The following is a 24,795-nucleotide window of genomic DNA, read 5'->3' as shown; positions in this document are numbered from 1 at the left end:
ATAATGAATATGGATTTCATCTATTCAGCAACAATAAATATAAATAGTAATCTCACCTGAAACATCAATAAATAACAATCTGACCTAAACTATGACAACAGCTACAAAAATCAATCTGGCCTATACAATGGCAAGAAATATAAATTACACACAGTCCACGGTCATGTTGCACCTGGGCTGGTTCCAGCAAGAACCCTAGGCTGCTCCTGACTAAGAAAAATATAGTAACTACTCTGAATAAAAACTACAACAAAAACCCTAAGTGAAATCTAAAGTATGTGCAAAATATTAAAGCAAGGACATTTATTTGTGATTACACGTTTGTGCTGATTTTAATCAAAGCTTAAGATGCTTTTTAAACACCGCAAAGCTGGCTGACTCTCTGACATTAGGGGGGAGGGAATTCCACTTTTCCACCACTTTTACTGAAAATGCTGATTGACCAAAAGTAGTCTTCCTAAACTGTGGTACCCAATCTCCCCTTGAAGATGCTCTGGTCCTGACCCTTACAGTTCTGTCACTGTCGGGAGAGTAACCTTTCCCCTCATAAAGGATCTATTTATGCCACAGCGCTCCTTGCATCTTTTGACACCTTGCTGTCAAATACTCCACTGGCCATGCTCAAAGCTGTCACTGAAATAGAAACTGAGAAAATGATTTAGGGTTCAAAGCAAACCTGTCTATGCTAACATGAAACAGATGTAATAGATGCTGCCATTTTAAGACAGCTGCGGCCTGCCATCTTCCTTTTTTATCCCAATGGGTTTTTCATCAGGATTCAAGATGAGTTACCAGGTAGGCAGGCAGACAGACAGACAGACAGCCAGATGGAAAGACTGGAAGACAGATAGACAGAAAGACAAAAGGACAGACAGAAGACAGACACATATAGATAGCTAGATAGCTAGACATATATTAGATAGATAAATAGATTGATAGATAGAGAGCTATATATATATATATATATATATATATATATATATATATATATATATATATATAGCTCTCTCTCTCTTTCTCAGCTGATGAGTGCGAGACGCACAAAACAGGTCGGTACTGCTATGCATTAAAATCTTTTTTCCTGTATCCGTGTTGATATTCCGCTCCTCATAAGTCGAGCACTCAACACCATTGACGGTTTCAGAAAAAAACGATATACAGTGCATCCGGAAAGTATTCACATCCCTTCACTTTCCCCACATTGTTATGTTACAGCCTTATTCCAAAATGGATTAAATGCCTTTTTTTTCTCATCAATCTACATACAATACCCCATAATGACAAAGTGAAAAAGGTTTTGTAGAAATTTTTACTAATTTATTAAAAATAAAAAACTGAATATTGCATGTACATAAGTATTCACACCCTTTACTCAGTACTTGGTTGAGGCACCCTGGGCAGCGATTACAGCCTCAAGTCTTCTTGGGTACGAAGCTACAAGCTTGGCACACCTATATTTGGGGTATTTCTCCCATTCTTCTCTGTTGGGAGGAGGTTCTTTTCTTCATATGCAGTGTTGGCTTTTCTCCAAACTTGTTGGTTTTGATTATGACCAAATAATTCTATTTGGGACTCGTCTGTCCAGAGAATGGACTTCCAGAAGGCCTCTGGTTTGTCCAAGTGCTCTCTGGCAAAGTTGAAATGGGCAGCTTTGTTCTTTTTTGAGAGCAGAGGCTTCCTTCTAGCAACCCTCCCTTGAATGTCATGGCTATTCAATTTTCGTCTGATTGTAGACGCATGCACATTTGTCCCAGATGCTACCAGAGAGGTCTGCAACTCTCTAGAGGTGATGTGTGGGTTGGCCTTTACCTGATGTATTATTTTTCTGGTGCTTCTGGGTGATAGTTTTGATGGGCGTCCACTTCTAGGCAGAGTTGCTGTCATGTTGAAGGCCCTCCATTTGTAAATTAATTGTCTTACAGTGGATGGATGGAGCTGGAATCTTTTGGAGATGGTCTTATATCCCTCCCCAGACTGATGGGCTATCACTACCCTCTTCTTCATGTCCTTGGATATCTCCTTTGCTCTCGGCATTGTTGATTTGTATGGGACCACAGTGGTTTGGTTGGTTTCCTCTCTCTTTTAATTAGTGCAGGCCAAACCCTTTCCCAAGGATGTCTCATTTCATTGGTCTGCTTAAATGATTAATTAAGCACCCAAATGTGTTTCACCCGAGTCTGTTACCTGCTTGACTTAACCAATGCAGCTGGGGGTTCACTTACTTTTGCACATACACTAATTCCATGTTTCATGTAGTTTTTGGGCTACTTAAACAAGTCCCACTAAACAAGTACATGCAACTGATAAACATACACTACCGTTCAAAAGTTTGGGATCACCCAAACAATTTTGTGTTTTCCATGAAAAGTCACACTTATTCACCACCATATGTTGTGAAATGAATAGAAAATAGAGTCAAGACATTGACAAGGTTAGAAATAATGATTTGTATTTGAAATAAGATTTTTTTTACATCAAACTTTGCTTTCGTCAAAGAATCCTCCATTTGCAGCAATTACAGCATTGCAGACCTTTGGCATTCTAGCTGTTAATTTGTTGAGGTAATCTGGAGAAATTGCACCCCACGCTTCCAGAAGCAGCTCCCACAAGTTGGATTGGTTGGATGGGCACTTCTTTGAGCAGATTGAGTTTCTGGAGCATCACATTTGTGGGGTCAATTAAACGCTCAAAATGGCCAGAAAAAGAGAACTTTCATCTGAAACTCGACAGTCTATTCTTGTTCTTAGAAATGAAGGCTATTCCATGCGAGAAATTGCTAAGAAATTGAAGATTTCCTACACCGGTGTGTACTACTCCCTTCAGAGGACAGCACAAACAGGCTCTAACCAGAGTAGAAAAAGAAGTGGGAGGCCGCGTTGCACAACTGAGCAAGAAGATAAGTACATTAGAGTCTCTAGTTTGAGAAACAGACGCCTCACAGGTCCCCAACTGGCATCTTCATTAAATAGTACCTGTTAGAGCCTGTTTGTGCTGTCCTCTGAAGGGAGTAGTACACACCGGTGTAGGAAATCTTCAATTTCTTAGCAATTTCTCGCATGGAATAGCCTTCATTTCTAAGAGCAAGAATAGACTGTCGAGTTTCAGATGAAAGTTCTCTTTTTCTGGCCATTTTGAGCGTTTAATTGACCCCACAAATGTGATGCTCCAGAAACTCAATCTGCTCAAAGAAGTGCCCATCCAACCAATCCAACTTGTGGGAGCTGCTTCTGGAAGCGTGGGGTGCAATTTCTCCAGATTACCTCAACAAATTAACAGCTAGAATGCCAAAGGTCTGCAATGCTGTAATTGCTGCAAATGGAGGATTCTTTGACGAAAGCAAAGTTTGATGTAAAAAAAATCTTATTTCAAATACAAATCATTATTTCTAACCTTGTCAATGTCTTGACTCTATTTTCTATTCATTTCACAACATATGGTGGTGAATAAGTGTGACTTTTCATGGAAAACACGAAATTGTTTGGGTGATCCCAAACTTTTGAACGGTAGTGTATATCTGACATTTCATACATAAAAACTGGTGATGATAGACTAAGAAAATCATGGTAAAACAACAGAAAAATCTAAACTGCTCAAGGGGTTCACATACTTTCAAGCAGCACTGTATATATATATAGAGAGAGAGAGAAAGAGAGAGATTGGGGGACCTTGGCAGCAAATCTCAGATATAGACTGTTAAAAGCTCCAAACCAGGGAAGTAACCAACCGTCTTCATGTATACATTATCATTAAATTCCTAAAAATATTTCTCACACGCACAAAACACATACATTCATGTACACACACACACACGCACACACACACACACACAAAATAACATCTACTGCCCCATCTCAAAGATGGTGAGTCCGCAGCCTCACTCGCACCAGTTGTGACATACCGGCTTGGATTAGCAGAATATGTGGCTATGACGCCCTCAGCACCCTAAAATAGAGGGCTAGAAGGACACTCCAGACAGCAACAACCAGCAGCTGCAGTGATACATACAGGACCAGATAAACAGCAGAGCGACGCCTGACAGAGTCAGTTGGGGAGAGACATATCGTACGCAGGAAAAGAAAGAGGACAGAGACTTGACAGAGAGGTGCCAACAGCACTGAGAGCATATTCGTTGAGATTCAACATTAACAGATAAACAGTAGGGAGAAAATAGCATATTTGTAGTAAAGGGCCAGGACATCTGACAGAAAGACAGAAGCAGACACAGGTCTGTTCATCAAAACCTGTGACTGACTGAGTTCAGACCAGATTCACAACAGACACTCATCAGTTTACTTTGTGAAGATAGAGACGCAAGAGACAAACTGAAAGAGCCAAATATGGCCCAAATCATCACAGAAGGTAAGATATAGAGAGCGATCTCTGTTGACTGTTTAGTTGTATCGTAGCAGTGGATCATTATGTCAATTAAAGTGATTAAAGATCAATGAATGCTTATGACCCATGGTACTGAAGAGGTCAGATTCGGATTGACAGGCCCACTTGCATCACCAGACAGAAACCAAAAGTATATACTGTGGAGAAAAGCCAAAGCCAAAATGGCATTATGTCTATAGATAATTGTAATAATTAGCTCTTTTGAAGAGATGCTTGCATTTTGTGAAACTTAACATGGATGATGAAGCATCCCACAAAACCACAAAAGTTACATTATCCATAAAACATTTAAATAAATCAAATTCAATTTACACTTCAAACGATCAAATTCTCTTAATTTACACCAAATATTTTAGTGTGGGCTCATGTTTCTAGTCTGGGTTACACTTCCAAAGATGGGATGTGGGTCAACAATCTGACCCAGTGGAGAGAGAGCTCAGCTGTTCCACCAGTGAGAACATACACAAGCTGGAACATCATGTTAGGAATGCAGGCTTCATGAGAAATGCAGGGCAAGGAATGTGCTGGAATGCTGCAGGCACATTTGTTCACGCCATCATACGTGAAAGGCTGCTGGATTTTTGGGGTTCCTGAGACGGAAAGAGTTGCATGTAAACACTGCATTCGAGGGGGGAGCTTGATCTGCAGCAGTTTGCTACTTGATATGGCAATGCTGAATATACCCATCTGTACTTGCTGATTCACATTGTCACATGATGTATGATGACAGAACTGGCCAAGTGACCCACATTTACATATCTGATGACAATATTATTAGCAGCAGTGATAACAGGGTAATCGAAAAGGCAAACAGCCTCAGTGCTTGTAGGCTAATGGAAAGCAGCAGATGCTGTCACACCTAAAGCCAGAGAGGTAAATATAGGGCAGAATCTATCAAAGCGTTCTACATCAGGTTCGACCAGAACATTAGCTTTCTCTGGAAATCTGCTGGAAGTAATGACCCAATGCCTTGGGAGCCCAGAACAGGTCAATAGGAAAAAACATTTCCCTTGAAAAGGTCTTGGGAAGCTAAAGCAATGGTCTGAAAATAACTTGAGCTAAGACAACAAACGTTCAGAGGGGTTATAACTAACCCTTTACTTTCTGTAGCTAATGCACCATGAATTAGTTTTTCCAAGTGACCATTTGCAAAAATGACAAAAACAATGAAATTCGTAGATGGGATTCTTCAAAATCCCAACTGTCAACAGTCCTGTAAAATGATGCTGATTATGGCTGCAAACCATAGGTCTTATTAAAAAATGAGCTTTAATAGGTTGCGTTGACCCGAGCCTTCTTTCCACCTAAAGCTCAGTATTTACATCATAACAGCACAGGAGTGGCAGATACAGCCATAAGGGTTGCACCAACATTATCAGATTTCAGTAACCACGCTGAGCTCATAAAGTATTAACTGTGTCCCCTCTCATTTTGCTTCAAATCGAATGTGATGGTGAACAAAAAAAAATTATGATAAAGACACGGGCGAATGAGAACACACATTTTGAATTTCAGTCCCTTCAGTGTTGAGTGGTTTCTGAAACAGTGACCCATGATCCCCCAGAGGTCACCATGTCAGTGTTGTGGAGCCAAACCGTGCTGTGTTTACTGTAACTTAACTGAGGTAAGTGTAGCACATGCAGCCTTCCCTGAAACATGAGTCTGCCAACCTAAGACATGGGGGTGATGCAGAACATTCTTAACTCATACCACCCAACCCCGCAGAAAACATTTAGGGACTGATGTTTACTTTGCTGGTATTTACTGTTACCAACAAGATAAATGTTTCTCTTTCCCTAACCACAGTCATATTACATAGCATGTTAAGTGCAGCTTTGCACATGACTCAATAATAGTGGTGGACATGGCAGACAGGTATTGCAGTTAGTGAGGTCTTTACCCCTGCATGTGATATGTGGCCTCTGCCTGCTCCAGAGACCTCACATTTGCTAGCTAACCTTGTGTCTTTTCCCAAAAGTTTATTTTAATCCATCAAAATAAAAGCCAGTAAGTGTTTTTTCGGGTAAAATAAAATTCACTGAGCTAGAATGTTTGTAAGTGATCAGAAAAGAATTCACACACACACACACACACACACACACACACACACACACACACACACACACACACACACACACACACACACACACACACACACACACACACACACACACACACACACAGAGTCATCTCATTGTATGTATAGGTGAATGCTTGTCTCTTTTTTTCTTGCTTACTTTTAACTTGCTTCTATTCAAAGGATATTGCATAGGATTTGATGCATGTAGTGACAAATAAAAGTCTGAGTCATTACTTGACATGACAACTCAAATTATGTCATCCTTGTAAACCCTAAACAACTAGTGCACTAGGCTATATTATGTAATTTCTCTCTATATATAACCCTATAAAACCTGTTTTGTCATTGTTTGCACTGAAGCTGTTCCGTATTTGCAGCTGGCCACACCTCAGCCAGTATGCTGAGGTGTGGCCAGGTGTTTAACTCAGTTTGGCTGTCTGGTGCTGAAGCCACATTGAAAACATTTAGTGGGGGAACGAGCAACAGCCTGTGTGTGGTAAGTGTCAGTTGAGAGATCTAGTCATGATAAAACAAGAAGTACATTTAGGTACCTTGTGAATCGAGGTTAAATGAATTGTTTGGAGTTTGAAGCAGTCGTCTTTTTTTCTTCTTCTTTTCCTCATTTTGACCAGATTCTTTGAACTCCAGCTTTACTAAAAGCACTGGAACTGAACTGTGCTGATCTGATAGGCTCGGTTGTCTTTTTGTTGTTATTCTTGGCATGTTACTTCCTGTTGGGACTTGCGTGTTGCTGACAAAACAGACGGGGAATCTCCCCTAAGTATCGGTTATTCAAATGGCAACCTCAATCTGTTTTCTTAATATCACCTTTTTTGTTTGTATTTCCATAACTGATAATGGAAAAATGATCAGGCAGCAGTTGATATTACACACCTAATACTAAGCTGCAATCTAATAAGTCATTATAGCGTCACGAAATAGCCTTTCAAATGTACCATGATAACAAAAGCCACCTCGGCGTGTCATGTGAATTTCACTGGAAGCCAGTGAAATCACAAATCCAAAGCAAAAAGGCTTCTGACCCTCTTATGTGTCTCCAACCCTGCACAGACATGCCACGGCACTTTCCTAAGATCTCGCTGAGTGATGTGGATGAGAAGGTGCGGCTGCTGGCGGAGAAAGTATACGCCTCTGCCCTGAAGGAAGAAGACACTAAGGATGCCCTGGCCCTGTTCACCGTGCCAGAGGACTGTCCCATTGGCCTCCATGAGGACAGGGAGCGTGAGCTGCAGAAGGAGCTGGCTGAGCAGCAGTCTGTGGAGTCCACCAAGAAGTTAGATTCAGTTCAATAACATTATGAATTAATGATGCTTTTGAGGCACATTAGTAGATATGATCAATTAAACTTTTTTTTTTACCTTCAACAAAACAAAAGGCATATTCTTTCTTTCCTTTCAAAATATAGTTTATAAACTTCAGTGAAGTGTTTCTTTCATTCTTTTTTTAACTTATGGTTTCCGTGTGAGTCTCATGTCCCTCAATTCCTAGTAAAGCATCAAAGCCTTGTGTCATAAAGTCAAAAACACACAGCGGCAATGAGAAAATACATTTTCTTTTTTATAGTTGAAAGATGATCCACTTACAGATTATCTGACAAAAGCATTTTTTTTCTTTTCTTTTCTTTACTGTTTGGCTCTAGGAAGAACAGTTTTAGGATGAAGCGCTCCCAGTCAATGTCGCTGCAGATACCAGTCTGTGCAGACTGGGCCCTGTCTGTGATCAGCCCCATGCTCTCCCCAGTTACACCAGAGCCGCTTCCGCCAGACACCTTCCCCGACTTCCAGAGAGTGACCATCAGTGGAGACTACTGTGCAGGGGTACAGAGAAATATTCAAACACTAAATATGCAAATATGAAATTACACATAAATAGTTTGGCTTCCTTTATATTAGCGATGTTTTCTGCCAAACATTACAAGCTAGAAGACTTTGAAATTTAGCTGTTTATATATGTTTCTGCCTGTTATTTGTCCATCTATCTAATCTATCTATCTATCTATCTATCTATCTATCTATCTAGCTAGCTATCAATTATTAGGAATATGTTACATCAGGAAGAGAAAGTTTTGCAGCAAATACAATTTACATGAAGAATTAGAATAACATATATTAAAAGGCCAAATATAAAGAAAACAAAATCTTCCCTGTGTGATGTTACTGAATTTTCAAATGACATCTTATCTGTCACCCTTTGCGGGTTTCCTCAGAGCAATAGCCCCTTAACAGGTGATAATATGCATATCTGCAGATCACAGTTGAGGACTATGAGCAGGCAGCCAAGAGTCTACTGAAAGCTCTGTTCATCAGAGAGAAGTACTCCAGGTTAGCCTACCATCACTTTCCCAGGACTGCCGCCCGCTTCCTACGCAGCTCTGAGAACCAGACATGGAGGGAGGAGGATGAGATCTTGCCAGGTAGGGCTTCTGGGCAATTGTGCATATCTTCAACATGTTAATCCAAAGATGCATTTCCCTCATTTTAACTCTACCTTAAGAGAGCTGGGCAGATGAAGATTTGTATTATCGCATTCCTCATTTTCAATTTTTCTTTCTCAATTTGCACCAAACATATATAGATATCTGCCCTTGCCCTCGTGAAGGGGAGGACCCTTACTCCATGGAGGGCCTCCCAGAGGACCTGAACTATGAGCTGCAGATGAAGGATGGCATAGTCTACGTGTACAGCAATGCCGAGGCCCTGAAACAACAGCAACCTCACAGCCTTCCATACCCTGACCTTGAGACCTTTGCCATTGACCTGAGCCATGTCCTCGCCATGATCGCTGATGGGCCAACGTAAGAACGCATTTATCATTATGAACTCTTAACCTCTCCTGGAAGGATTTTGGTGTTCTGGAAACGTGTGTATATGTGTGTGTATATGTGTTTAGTAGCAGGCCATCCATGGTCCCCAAATACCTACTGTGCCATCCACGGTCCCCAAATACCTACTGTCAGGGTACCTTTGAGCTTGCCACTTGATTTCCTTACTTTGATACTTCTGTTACTTTGATATTATAACAGAGCTGCTCAGTGGCCAGCAGCTAAAATTGGTGGTTCCAATGGGCAGCTTGCAGGTGTGAAAGCATGTGATAACATGAATGTTGAGTGATGTAGTGAGTACTAATGAAACAAAAACATTCGTACCAAGCAACACCCTTTCCTTGATAAACCAAATTTGAAATACTCATGTTTTAGATATGTTGTGTTATGATGAGCTGCTCGTCTGTTATCCATCCATCCATTATCCAAACCGCTTATCCTACTAAGGTTCACAAGATGCTGGAGCCTATCCCAGCAGTCATTGGGTGGCAGGTGGGAAGACACACTGGACAGGCCGCCAGTCCAGGACAGGGCCAACATATTCACACCTAGGGACAATTTAGTATGGCCGATTCACCTGACCTACATGTCTTTGGACTGTGGGAGGAAAATGGAGCACCAGAATCGGAACTGGAACGGAGTTTTGATAATCAAATCAAAAATGTTGTTCCGTCATGCTTTCTCCAGCTCAAGCTAATCTCCAAAATTAAGTCATTTTTATCAATTGCTGATCTGCAAAAAGTTGTACATGCTTTTATCTATTCTCAGCTCTAGTAGTCAAGCTCTTCTGTTATCATACAGGAAAACATACTGTCACAGACGGCTGAACTTCCTGGCCTCCAAGTTCTACCTCCATGAGATGCTGAATGAAATGGCAGAGCTGAAGGAGCTGAAAAGCGTTCCACACAGAGACTTCTACAATGTCAGGAAGGTCAGTTTGCACCATTTACCTGAACAGAGATACCACATACCTAACATTTTTGAACTGAACAATGGCTTACCTGTTGTGTGAAGTAGTTGGACCACATGGTGTCTGCTCTGAGAGCACTGGCCGCCTCAAGAACTGCTCAGGATGTCTCACTGGAGCTGTCTCATCACATGAGTTGGTGATGGTTTGGAAATTCAGACACAATGGGAAAAGAAAATGTCAGGGGCAATATCTCTGTCAGTGTAATAGACTGAGAAGATTAAACCATATGCAAGCCATGAAGCCTCGGAAACTTGGTTTAATTTATTAAAAATCACTTCAGTTATGGTAAAAATATTTAAGATCTTTAAGCCTTGAAACATAGGACTGCAGCTCCAAATTCTCATACTACTCGAAATACTACTGCTACTACCACTATGACTAATAAGGATAGAGATAACAACAGTATAAGTAAACATTATGTTGGGCAGTATGGTGGCTTAGTAGTTAGACCTGCTATCTTAGAGCAAGATAATCCTTGAACTGATCCCAGACCTTTGGCTCTGCCACTGTTTGTGTGGGTTTCCTCCATGTACTCCAGTTAACACCCAGAGTCCAAAGATATACATGTTCGGGGAATTTGACTCTAAATAGCCCATAGATAAGAACGATGTGCCAGTGATTGTTTTCCCTGTGAACCTGGGATATAGAAATTACGTGCCATCATGGACAATGTCTCCCACCCACTCCATGACATGCTGGTTGGGCACAGGAGTACTTTTAGTAATAGACTCATTCTGCCAAAAAGCACCACAGAGCGCCACAGGAGGTCATTCCTGCCTGTGGCCGTCAAACTTTACAACTCCTCCCTCAGACTCAGACTGTCGGACACTCTGAGTTAATGGTCATTGGATTGGCCGTGTCGAGTTTTGTTTGTGCTGCTTGTGTGCTGCGGTAGTGCAGTATAGATAGGGTGTTATGTGCACCATGCTTGTTGATATATTTTGTTCTTATTTCTATTTATTATTTATCTTTTATTTCTGTTTGTTTGTTTCTATTTTCTTATCTTGTATCGTTTTAGTTTTTAGTTATTAGAGCGTGAGTGTCTGTAATAGAACTCAATTTCCCCTCGGAGATAAATAAAGTATTCTGATTCTGATATAATATGCCAATATAGACAATGATGGGATGGAGGATATTTATTATAATAATAATAGTCTATTTCATTGATCTGTGGTGGGAAATTCTTACAGCTCTCCTTCAGTAACCTGTGCATTTTGAAATTGTGCGTTTGTTGCCCATCTCAGGTGGACACACACATCCATGCAGCCGCCTGCATGAACCAGAAACATCTCCTGCGGTTCATCCAGATCACGTACAAGACAGAGGCGGATCGTGTGGTTCTGGAGAAAGGTGATCAGAAGATCACCCTTAAGCAGGTGTTCAACAAGCTCACAATGGACCCGTATGACCTCACTGTGGATTCACTGGATGTGCACGCTGTAAGGACAACTTCAAAACTCTCACCCAGCAGGCCTCTGATGTCTTTTCCAGTAACCCGTTTACCATGACTGGGTTGTTATTCCTAAAAATACACAGCTCCTGAAGTCAAATTCTGTTGACTGTGTCCATATTGACCATTCATTCATTGAATATGGTATTACTATATATTACTAATAGTGCGATGTTTCTACTGTAATTTTTGCTCAGTAATTCTATTGTCATTTCAGTTTGCACAAACCAAAGCGCACATTGCACTAACTTGCCATTGTTGTCATAAGGATGCAATTAAGAGTGTTCATAAATTTCATTTAGTTTCATGTAAATTGTTTGGACTTCATACAGACTTCTCTGCCAGCATAATCTGATTAGAATAATTATAATGTTTTTATTGGAATGGAAATAATGATATTAATAATAATACTACTAATAACAATATTAATAATAATTATACATTTTACTTATAGAGCATTTTTCAGAGTACTCAAAGACACTTGTGTGATCATTAGTTAATGAGATTCATAAATTATTCTCTCAGGGAAGACAAACATTTCATCGGTTTGACAAGTTCAACTCCAAATACAACCCTGTGGGAGCCAGTGAACTCAGGGAGATTTACTTGAAGACAGATAATTACATCAAAGGAGAATATTTCGCACGGCTCATCAAGGTAAAGCACAACAAAAGCCTAAATAACTTTTTTTAAAAATATTTTTAAGCTTTCTGTCTTTCAATTAATACAGTAAAAGGATTTACATGTTGAGCCCATCATCAGAATCAGTTTTTATAAACTAAGTAAGTTTGCACAAACAAGGAGTTTAACTTTGGGGTTAATCTGTAAATTCCTCATAGTGAACACATTAGATGTGGCCCAACATTATACAAGTAAAAAGTGTTGGTGTATGTAGGCAAAGAAAAATTAAAGAAAAATGAATTTAGGGGTGTCTGGGTGGTGTGGCGGTCTATTCAGTTGCCTACCAACACGGGGATTGCCGGTTAAATCCCCGTGTTACCTCCGGCTTGGTCGGGCGTCCCTACAGACACAATTGGCCGTGTCTGTGGGTGGGAAGCCGGATGTGGGTATGTGTCTTGGTCACTGCACTAGCGCCTCCTCTGGTCGGTCAGGGCGCCTGTTCGGGGGATAGGGGTAACTGGGGGAATAGCTTGATCCTCTCATGTGCTTCGTCCCCCTGGCAAAACTCCTCACTGTAAGGTGAAAAGAAGCAGCTGGTGACTCCACATGTGTTGGAGGAGACATGTGGTAGTCTGCAGCCCTCCCTGGCTCAGCAGAGGGGGTGGAGCAGCAACTGGGATGGCTCAGAAGAGTGGGATAATTGGCTGGATACAATTGAGAGAAAAAAAGGGGGGGAATCCGCCCCCCCAAAAATAATTAGAAAAAAATGTTTCTTCTGTACAAGGCAAACATGTCAGTGGAAGTCTGAGTAAGAAGGACTTCAACAAGTTGACAGACTTTCATATCTGTAACATATTACCATTGAGATATGTAGTAAGAATATTTGCATCATTGGAGACTAGATTACAAAATGCTCAGTGATATAAGTTGATTTGTACATACACAAAGGTCATTCACAAAGGTCCAGGAGCACAGGAGCACATAGATATATATGTGTAAGTATTGAACCACGTGCAGAATTCATCCACCACATGCATTCCTATAATGTTTCTTTACAGCAATAAGATGTGTATGACATCAAACCTTACAGACTGCAGGGGCAGTTTTTAATTGTTGTGTGAATAGTAATGTTCTGTCCTCAACTGAACACCAACAACTTTGTGTGGCTGGTATTCTGTGGCAGGAAGTGGCTCACGAGCTGGAGGAGAGTAAGTACCAGCATGCTGAGCCCCGTCTATCCATCTACGGACGCTCTCCGGATGAATGGGAGAACCTGGCCAAATGGTTCATCCAGCACAAGGTCCACTCCCCCAACATGCGCTGGATGATCCAAGTTCCCAGGATCTAGTACGTGTTAACCAACATTATACAATATCATAACTGAAGTGGTGAATGGAAGTGTGATAAGATCCTTTGTCTCGCAGTGACATTTTCAGGTCAAAGAAGTTAGTAACAAACTTCGCCAAGATGCTGGAAAACATTTTCCTCCCTCTCTTTGAAGCTACAGTCAATCCACAGAAGAACAAAGAGATACATGTGTTCCTGAAATATGTGAGTACTGTTTTTTGATAACTAAAAAAACTACAAAAAAAAGCCTCTCTGAAATCCATGTAACATAACAGACTTCATCAACAGTGAGTTTTTCTCTGAAAAATCAATCCAGATCAATGGGACATTTTTAAACCAGAAGGGTCCTCTGATACCAATTTATTTTGTGAACTATTGAGCAGACTGTTTCAGCCTACCTATCAATCAACCATTCATCTGTGATGGGAGGCTTTCTGTGTAGGCACTCACCCTGTATATGATAGCACAAGGGGTAGCTGTATCAACTCTTCCAAGAGTGGTAAATAGACAATCATGGGTGTCTTTTTTTTTTATTATTTAAAATTTGAGACTTTTGGTAGGATCTTGTACATTTCCGTTGTGCTCTAGTTGACAGGTTTTGACAGCGTGGATGACGAGAGCAAACACAGCGACCACATGTTCTCCTACAAAAGCCCCAAGCCAGAGGAGTGGACCACTGAGGACAACCCTCCCTACAGTTACTACCTCTTCCACATGTATGCCAACATCATGGTACTCAACAACCTGCGCAAGTAAGTCCAGTAGGATCTCGTCCAGTAGGATCTCTCTCTATGTATGCTATCAGTGCAGCTTCACATGCTCAGCCTGAAACTTGGCCCAAATATTCTTAAAACAGCTGCTTTCAAAAGCTAGTCAATGCGTAACATCATCTCCTCCCTCAAAAACTACTGTTGGGATGTTTTTGAGCATAATAATTTCAGTATGGCTCAGGACAAGCTGGTCATTGCTCAGCATCAACACACTGTTGAAGTCAGTGAAGGACCGGTCATCTGGCAAGGTGGGCAAATGCCAAGCGACTGTGGGTCATTTGGGCTGCTCAGAATGGGTTATTAGATTAATCTAAGAATAAGACTAGAAAAATAAATAATTTTGTTTTTTAGGATATTTATTCAAAATTAAATAATTTTATATCAGCCCTAAATACTGTGGCTGTGCTGTGCTCCTATCATGTATTGGTGAAGCTGTTGTATTGTTTTGTACCGTGACTGAATGTTAGTATGTGTACTTGTGCTAAATGTACCTTTAATTTACTAGTGGAGCGAATCAAGCTGTATCCCCCATTTAACGCTCTGCCAGTCTGAGACTATGTTCATTGTCATCGGCATAAAAGTCAACATTTATTTAAGTGTGTGTCAGCTGTGTGTGTGTGCACTGTGCACCGAATATCTGCATTTTAGTTTGTCTGTATAGTTTTTATCTCAGGCTTTGTATGTTTACAAAATGGGTTAGTGTTGGGTTGGGAAAAAGGGCCTGTGTATGTTGCAGATGCCTGGGCTGTTTTGTGATCTCAATCTGTTACCGGTTGAAGTACTGGAAAGCTGACAGCGTTGATTAATAGATGATTGAGGTTGTACTGGGAAGCCACCAGTGCCATCAGTAGGAGACTGTGGTTACAGAGGAGTGTACTTGTTACAGGAAGGGCCATCTACCTGTACAAACTCTCTACGTTCACCTCCACCTTCAAAGACTGTTTACCTGTTTTCAGTTTTATGAAAGGAATAATTTGAGTTTAAACTTGATTCCTGGGGCATCCAGGTAGCGTGGCAGTCTATTCCATTGCCTACCAACACGGGGATCGCTGGTTTGAATCCCCGTGTTACCTGCGGCTTGGTCGGGCGTCCCTTCAGACACAATTGGCCGTGTCTGCAGGTGGGAAGCTGGATGTGGGTATGTGTCCTGATCGCTGCACTAGCACTTCATCTGGTAAGTTGGGGTGCCTGTTCAGGGGGAGGAGGAACTGGGGGGAATAGTGTAATCCTCCCATGTGCTACGTACCCCTGGCGAAACTCCTCACTGTCAGGTGAAAAGAAGCGGCTGGCGACACCACATGTATCGGAGGAGGCATGTGGTAGTCTGCAGCCCTCTCCGGATTGGCAGAGGGGGTGGAGCAGCAACTGGGACGGCTCGGAAGAGTGGGGTAATTGGATGGGTACAATTGGGGAGAAAAAAAAGGACGATTCCTACTGTTTTCAAAGTCAAAGGCGAGATTGAATGTACATGTTAAAGATACTGTGCCTCTGTGTCGGGATAGCCGGATAACCTGAGTGACTCAGCTGACAAGTACTGTAAATTACCCGCCTACATGTCTTTTAGTTGACATGTAAATGGACGCTACACCTTTTAAGGCCCCTAATCTCTCCTTTGTGTCTGTCAAACACTGCAGATTTCAGCATTCATGCCGTAATATGGTCATTCTCTGCCTCTCCTCAGGGAACGGGGGTTTAACACCTTCCAGTTTCGTCCCCACTGCGGCGAGGCCGGCTCCATCACCCATCTCGTCTCTGCCTTCCTCACAGCAGACAACATCTCCCATGGCCTCAACCTCAAAAAGGTGAGGTCTCAGCCTCCTTCACTTTCACAAGACGATGAGAAATTTGAAGTTCTTGGTTGACAAAAAGACGCCGTTTCTACCGACTAGATCTTCTGTATTTTATAATTATTGAATGTTTAAGGTTGGTTAATTTTAAAAAAAATATGTTTGGACTTGAGCTCTGTCTCATCCTGACATTTAGGTTTAAATAGTAGGAGCTGCTTGGATTAAAATACTTTGTTGAGTCTGTTTTTAACCAGCGTAGACTACTGTAAGACCCAAAGGAACTCAAAACACACAAGAGTTAAAGTGTAGGCTTAGTCTGGATCCTTGGGTATATACTTACAGAGCAATGTCCAACAGAATTAAAACAATGGTGCCCTTTTGACTACACTTCTATCAGTCTGTTGACTGTTCACACAAGTCTACATAGTGCGGGGGGGGGGGATACACACCCCGGTGGCTCACCTGGTAGAGTTCGTACCATATAAAGCTGAGTCCTTACCGCAGCGGCCTGGGTTCGAATCCGGCCCGGGCCCTTTGCTGCATGTCATCCCCCCCTCTCTCTCTCCCCTGCCATTCAATTTATTGTCATTAAAAACAATGTGCAGGCACATGTTAAAAATGAAATAAGGGCTGCGGCTTCACCAAACAGTGCAAGACAGATACAGCAAACACAGCATAAGATATACACAGATGAAGACCAAAAGCTTAAAATAAGTTAAAAAAAGAGCACGAGTACAAAATATTTAAAAATATCCACAGACATTCAGTGGGTGGCCAGGTTAGGGTGGGCAACAGCTTGGGGAAAGAAGCTGTTTTTGAGCCTGGTAGTGTGGGCTCTGAGGCTCCTGTAGCACATCCCAGTGCACAAGGGGGAGAACAGTCCATGGTTGGGGTGGGTGGGATCTTTGCTGATGCTGAGACCCCTTCAAAGGCAGCGTTTGTGATAAATGTCTTTTATGGCTGGGAACTGGGTACCGGTGATATGCTGGGCCACCTTGACGACCTGCTGCAGAGCTTTCTGGTCTACTGATGTGCAGTAGCCGTACCACACTGAGATGCAGCTGAACAGGATGCTCTCTATGATACAGTGGTAGAAGTTGGTGAGAATTTTGGGGGATAGATGGGGGCTCCTCAGCCTCCTCAGGAAATGCAGGCGTTGTTGGGCCTTTTTCACAAGGGCCTGGGTGTTTGATGTCCAGGAGAGTTCCTCACTGATGTGGACTCCAAGGAATTTAAAGCTGGAGACACGCACCACTTCCACCTCATTGAAGTGTATGGGGGAGTAGCTGCAGCTTCTAGACCTCCTGAAGTCCACAATCAACTCCTTCATCTTCTGCACATTGAGAACAAGATTGTTGGTAGTGCACCATTATGTCAGATGCTGAATCTCATCCCTGTAGGCTGTCTTGTCATTGTTGGTGATATGGCCAATGACTGTGGTGTTCTCTGCAAGGGTGAGTTGGCAGGCAGTCGTGAGTAAAGAGGGAGAAAAGGAGGGGGCTCAGAACACAGCCTTGAGGGACATCTGTGCTGAGGATCAGGGTGGAGGTGGTGTGGTCACCTAACCTACCAGACTGAGGTCTGTTGGTCAAGAAGTCCAGGGTCCAGTTGAAGAGGGAGGGGTTGAGGCCAAGGGAGATGAGTTTGGCTGTTAGTTTGGCGGGGATGATAGTGTTGAAGGCAGAGCTATAATCTATAAACAGCAACCGGATGTATGTGTCACTAAGTTCACGGTGGGTTAGAGCAAAGTGCAGGGCAGTGGCAATGGCATCCTCCATAGACCTTTTGGGATGGTAGGCAAACTGATGTGGGTTGAATGTGGGGAGGATAATGTTTTTGATGTGCGCCAGAACCAGTCTCTCAAAGCACTTCATCGCAATGGGGGTGAGTGCTATGGGTCGGTAGTTATTCAGACATGTGGGTGTTGATTTCTTGGGGACAGGAATGATAGAGGTGGTGTTAAAGCATGCCGGGACTATGGATTGTGACAGTGAGAGGTTAAATATAGTTGTGAAGACCTCTGCCAGCTGATCGGAGCATTCCCGGAGGACCCGACCCGGTATGCCATCCGGTCTGGTGGCCTTCTGTGTGTTCTCTCTCTACTGTCACTGTTAAAAAAAACAGAAAATGCCAAAAAAAATTTTTTTTTAAAAAAGACTACATAGTGAGGTTGACTGTGTGCAGGAGCACCTTTCCTCTGTCTCCAAACCAACACTTAACATCTCTCTTAATTTCTCATGTGACAGAGTGCTGCTTGAGATCTTCCTTGACGTGTTTTGGTTTTTTGTCATTCAGCTAAAAACTAAATGTTAAACCGTTGTTTTGCTGTCAAGGCTACTGGGATGACTTGCATGAGGAGCTCAGGCTGACAAAGTCATTATCTTTTAAATCACCTCTTAAAACATACACATATTGGAAGATCCTTCTACAATTCTTGGCTGTAGTTTTCTTTGACCCTTGTTGCCTTGTTTATTATCTAATCTACCTTCCTCTCCCCATGGCTGGGACTTTTATTGTTTTCCTGTTTGTGTTTTATTTACTACTTTTCAATGTTTTAAGTTTCCCTCAGTTCCTCAGCACTTCGTAACTTTGTTTTGAAAAATGACAAAGGAATCAAGATTACTATGACTGTTATTGCTCCCTGTCCTTCTCCCCTGCAAGTTCCCAAAGGATGGAGTCTTAATTAACTCACATATCTCCAAGGGATCGTCATACCTGTTTGGCGATCATCTTATTATACCTTGTGGTGAACTATGTCATGAGCTAGCTTAGTGCTGAGTAGGTCAAAATACGTCTATAAAAGTCAGGACAATTTACGTATTTGGCAAGGGTGCTTCATTGCATTAAAGTGGCACAACTGTTAGCTTTGACAACGAATGGATCATCTACTTGCTTGTACTGCATTTAGCATGCACTGATATCACTCAATCAAGAACACAAAGCAAAATCCCCCATGCAATAAATGCAAAAAGATCCCAAACAGGTGGCAGGTAAGACAGAGGCAGGTAAGCAGCAGCCTAGTAATCATTATAGCAGAGCACAAAATGGTTCCTTCCACTTAAATAGCCCGTCCTTTAGCAGGAGTGATTGGGATTGGAGTTTAGTTGACACCTAGCTGAGGACAGGAAGAAATGGAAAAGGAAGATCTGCTGTGGCAACCCCTAAAGGCAGCAGCCGAAAGTAGTAGTCGTAGTAGTAGTAGCTGAGGTCAGCCATGGTCCCAATTATACATCCATGAGGTCAGCAAACAGCAAGTTCTCTGTCTGAACTTGGTCGGCCCATTTCCAAATCCTATGTGTGCCACTGGAATGGGTGTTCACCAACCTTCAAGTGAAATGCAAGGAATCTGGACATAGACAGGAAAACTTAAGTTGTGTCCAATATAATGTTGCATCAGTTTCATGTATTTAGTATTGACTCAGTTTAATAATGTACTTGAGTGAGAAAAATTCCCAATTCATTTAAGGTCAGAGAATGAAGAGTAATGAATGTTATTTTTCATTCCTCAAGCTAAATGCTGACTGGAAAAACATGACACATGCATCGAATGATTGTTAAAATAAAAACAGCAGCGATGATTTGATACCTTCAAAAGAATGGCAGGTCTACCAAGTCAAGATGACTGACACTGCTTTTTAGAGACTTCCTTCTTTGATTTTTTTTCTTTTCTCCCAAATTGGATATGGAAGATTTTTGGGAACAGACTCATTGACATCTACACCTCTTCTCCCCTAGAGTCCTGTTTTGCAGTACTTGTACTACCTGGCCCAGATCCCAATTGCCATGTCCCCACTGAGCAACAACAGTCTTTTCCTGGAGTACTCCAAGAACCCGCTACGAGAGTTTCTCCACAAAGGCCTGTGTGTGTCGCTGTCCACCGATGACCCCATGCAGTTCCACTACACCAAGGTGAAAAAAAAACAAAAACAAACAAACCCAGCCGAAACACGGGAAACAGCTGAGCCTCTGCTCGACAAGAATGGGTCAATTGATTTGATATCTAAGTGTCTTTTTATCAGAAACAGAATCGCTTCAGCAGTCAAGTACAGTTATAGTAACGCCTTCGTTAGTGCAGATATATGTCAACAACTAGTGTTTCAACACAAGTGCATACTGGCACACATGGTACAAAGCCAACAGAGCCTCCCAGTAGGCACGGTAGGATAGTTCATGATACGTGATAGCGGAGATGATATGTCACTTGGGTAGAAACACATCGCTCTGCAAAATGTGGGTGATGATTCAACGAATCAATGTCGATTGCAGTCAGTGGCAAATGCACTTGGACATCAACACAGTCTTTAGTTATTTTAACTCATTATTGGTACATGATTGATACACATACAATAAGGCTAAGAGTGATAATTTCTTATCTGAGGATACTTTAACCATTTTAATCTACTCAAGTCCATTTCAAGTCGTTTCTTTGTATAGCCCTAAATCCCAGTTACCATCTCTGAGGGCTTCTCAAATGTTTGCCCCAAGTTTAAGAGGGTAAAATCATCTAAATAGGAGCAATTCCTCATTTGCCTCATTCAATCGTCACCTTGTACGCAGTGTACCCAACATAAATATCCAACGACATCTAAAAGTAAATAACCTAACCTTCAAAACATCCCTCGGCGATGAACATTACACCGGAACAGAATGTACCATCAGGCTCATTTTGGCTAATCACTTTCGGTAACATATGACTGATTCATTAAACCCGTTTTTTTTTTTAAACGTTCTTGCAAAGCAGCTTCAAGATGGGCAGAGATGACTCATTTGGCTCATCTTACTAATTTCCCTCCAAAGTTAGAAAGGAGAATAAGGTGAGGAAAGAAAGAAACACCATGTACCTCTGCTGTAACTGTGTCCTAAAAAAACACTTCCTATGTCAGCATGTCAGCACTGCTTGTTTCATCAGATGACAGCAGGAAGACAAGAGCTCATCTTCTCTGAAATCTTTGCATTTGGGTGTTCTGCTACGAAAATGTGCTCATGCAAAAATAATTGATCAGTACTCAATAAAAAGCCATACGATTTACTTCATAAGAACTTTTGTCGTTTTTATTTTGTTCACCATGTCAAGTTAAGTCAAGTCAATTTTATTTGTATGGCCCAATATCACAAATTACAAATTTGCCTCAAGGGGCTTTACAGCAACACAGCATCCTGTCCTTAGACCCTCGCATCGGATAAGGAACACCCAAAAAAAAACAACCTTTATCAGGGAGAAAAAATAAAGGCCTTCAGCGGGGCATGATGCAGCTGTGATGCTCAGATGAAGACCTCAATGATGCCGAAACATGTGAACATGATGAACAAAATAAAAACAACAAATAAAGTTCTTCTGAAGAAAATTGCATGACTTTTTATTGACGAATACTGACGTGCTACCACTGATCAACTATTTCTGCATGAACAGGCTTTTATCAGACCTTGCAAAACTCAGGTAAAGATCTAAGGTACAAAGAAATGACATAAAAAGACAAAACTGCATGAATACAGTTTGATTTTTTTCCCCCTTGGCAAACTTTGCTGAACAAAAGGGAGGGACTACATTCTTTAGCATCAGGTATGTAAAGTCATCATTAATAACAGATGTTCCTTCTTAACCTTTTTAGGAGGCCCTGATGGAGGAGTATGCTATTGCAGCTCAGCTGTGGAAGCTGAGCACCTGTGATGTGTGTGAGATAGCCAGGAACAGCGTGCTGCAGAGTGGCCTCTCCCATCAGGTAGGTGCCCCCAACTCTGCCAAGGAGGATGTACATTTTTGCCTTCCTTTGTCTGTTTGAGATATCTGAAGGGGATTTATGATTTCACCATTCAGTTTGTCAAATAAGTTTTAAATCACTTCAACCACCTTGCCCACACATTTCCATCCTCAGTAGGGGTTTTGTGCTCTCTGAGAGCTCCCGTTGTCATATGTGGTTGGGTAGATGTGTCATTTTCCCGCAGTTAATGTAAGTGGGTTTTACATTTGAAACCCCACTGGTGAGAAAAGTGAATGTGAAACAATCTCCCCTCCCTCCATGACTACTTTCAAGGTGCCCTTGAATGAGACTCTTACCTCCTATATTTGTCCGGTGGGGCTACCCAGTGGCCTACAGTAGAAAACGATGGTTGCACTGGGCAGCTCCCATGTGTTAATATGGAGAATGCTATCAATGTGAAGCCGAGCACATCCGGACAGCTAGTTCTGAAAAAATTTTTTTAAATTCGATGAACAAACTACACGGAGGACATTACATTAATACGATTGACTTTTCATTTAAATTCTGAACTCGAATCCTTTGCACAGTCTGTGTCTCAGCTGGCTTAAAGATAAAAAAAATCTTCCCTTTAAATCAATTCCATTGGTTAAAGCAATGAGGGTTGGGATTAGGATTATTCATCGGGTTGATCTGTCCCATTGAAAAGAGCACACATCCCTGACTGGTTGCCCTGTTACTATGCACAAGTTAGCAAACTATCATGAGCTATGAAAAAGTGAATGATTTTTTATGACAGTGAAATATTGAGGTCTGGATAAGCTGTCTCTCCACTCAATGAAATCTTTAACCCTTAACGCTGACAGTCAGGCATAACCATCCAAAATGAAAACTGTCCCTCGAGCTCGCATTCCTTGTAGATCATATTCACTTTGGCAACGTCTGGATAGTTGCGGGGGAGGGCAACAGGACATGCTAGTAAACAGAAAGTCCATCCAAACCTCAGATCTGATTTCTGCAATATCATCAGCTCTGGATTCTGCCAAAGATACTTTGAGCAAGTCACTGGGCCCCCGTACGTGTTAACACATTGACATTCACCCAGGATGTGTATCAGCTACATAGCTAAAGGAAATTGACAAAGTCCATTATCTGGTGTACACCTCTCCCACTTTTGCAGGAAAAGAAGCATTTCCTTGGTTCCAACTACCTGCAGGATGGACCGGATGGAAATGACATTCGACGAACCAACGTGGCGCAAATCCGTATGGCCTACCGCCATGAGACGCTCTGCAATGAGCTCAGTTTTCTGGTGGATGCCGTGAAGACAGAAGCTACCACGATGCCTGCAGAGTGACGGACCACATAGGACAAAACTGTCTTCATATCCACTTAGCTGCAAAGGTGAAACAGGGATAAAGGGACATGCTTGATATTTTTCGATGTTTTTTCTTTTTTTTTCTGTACTGTATGTCATCCTGACCAGATTTGCAAGAGGAAGCTTCTCAGTAGTCACTGCGGACCTTGGAGTGGGAAGTTTCAATTGGCCTACTTAAAAAATAACAAAAAACTTGTGCTTTCATATCTCTTTCCTACGGTGTGGAGGATGGTATCCAGTCATCCTACTTACAATATCTCATGCCTTAGTTCAAGCAGAAAGGGACTCTTTTTCTTCCAAGTGTGTTATCTAGGGGCTGTTAGGGAGTTGGGCACGTGAAAGAGCACCAGCCGCAGAACCTATTTGCTTTAGAATTAGACACATCCTGCAGCGATCAACTGACTGAATAGACTTGTGTTCCTTTATACAGTCAAGGGCACCACTGCATGCAAATGATGTGACAACACTGAACTGTACTTTATGCCATCTATCTGAGTGCACTCCAAATGGGCCCATAGACGGCCGTCTCCTAACAGTTCAACATTAGCATTGACCTGTGGTGGGAAATATGTTTTCTGAAAGTGTCCCTGGCATGTTTTCATATTATGCTGAATAATTTGAATGAGATTAGTATTCTTGAGGCTTTTTTAAATTTAATTATAATCCTTTATAAATCCACTGTTTGTTCACACACACACACACCTTTTTCTTTTAACTATTCTACTTATCTTTTTTACATAGCATGCAAAACAGCACAGCAACCAAGTGAGCTTTTTTTTCCAAGAATATTTTCAAAACTTAATTTTCCCAAGGTCGGTGTAGGGTTTCTTTTTCTGTTTACACATTCACACCTGATAATTGCCAAGTAGACTGTAATCCTCTGCTTCAGGCCAACTATTAGTCATACTTTTAACTCCATCCACAAGTTTTCCAACCTAATTCCAACCATTTATTTTTGTCATTCCTATGCATCTTTTTCTTTCCTTAAGGATTTGCTGTGGCTTCCATGCTTGAACAAAGCCTTCCTTCATTCAAAATAATTTTGAGAGATATTCAAGAAAACTGTGAAAACACTCAACTATTTCCAAAAAAAGGAACTGTGTCTATAGCTGCTGGATGCACCCTCAGGACAATCTGTTTCTCGGACACCTGGCCTCGATTTTTAGATTAGTTCCAACGAAAAACCGGCACCGGAAATTAACAGCAGCTCATATGCAGAGCAAGTCCCAGACAACTGCCTCCCCCACCAGGGGCATAAAACTGATATTACACAGGACAGGGTGAAAAATCATTTTAACTGCACTGCAAAACAATATTTAAGCTTTTCTCTTTCAAGTTTTAATTTGCATGTTCACACAACATGGCTGATGAATGTCTTTTATATCAGAATAAAGTCATTTGAATTACGCAGTATGATGTCATTTTCATTGAACCCAAGTAAGGCTATAATTAAAGTAAT

At 41.7% G+C, this 24,795-nt stretch overlaps 1 protein-coding gene across 1 annotated transcript; it reads left to right on the top strand.

Annotated features, from left to right (window-relative positions):
* The first annotated feature begins 4,032 nt into the window (after positions 1 to 4,032).
* On the top strand, positions 4,033 to 24,747 carry ampd3b (adenosine monophosphate deaminase 3b). The gene is made up of 16 exons (XM_056281209.1): positions 4,033 to 4,359; positions 7,547 to 7,769; positions 8,136 to 8,313; positions 8,744 to 8,909; positions 9,071 to 9,290; positions 10,119 to 10,248; positions 11,532 to 11,726; positions 12,263 to 12,394; positions 13,542 to 13,705; positions 13,783 to 13,909; positions 14,294 to 14,457; positions 16,157 to 16,277; positions 19,998 to 20,171; positions 21,872 to 21,982; positions 23,139 to 23,362; positions 24,326 to 24,747. The coding sequence occupies exons 1-15, from the start codon at positions 4,338 to 4,340 to the stop codon at positions 23,313 to 23,315; spliced, it is 2,304 nt and encodes a 767-aa protein (XP_056137184.1). The 5' UTR covers positions 4,033 to 4,337; the 3' UTR covers positions 23,316 to 23,362; positions 24,326 to 24,747.
* The last annotated feature ends 48 nt before the right edge of the window (positions 24,748 to 24,795 follow it).

This window comes from Lampris incognitus, chromosome 6 (assembly GCF_029633865.1).
Source record: "Lampris incognitus isolate fLamInc1 chromosome 6, fLamInc1.hap2, whole genome shotgun sequence".
Classification (NCBI taxonomy): domain Eukaryota; kingdom Metazoa; phylum Chordata; class Actinopteri; order Lampriformes; family Lampridae; genus Lampris; species Lampris incognitus.
This window is presented reverse-complemented; position numbering and strand designations above follow the sequence as displayed.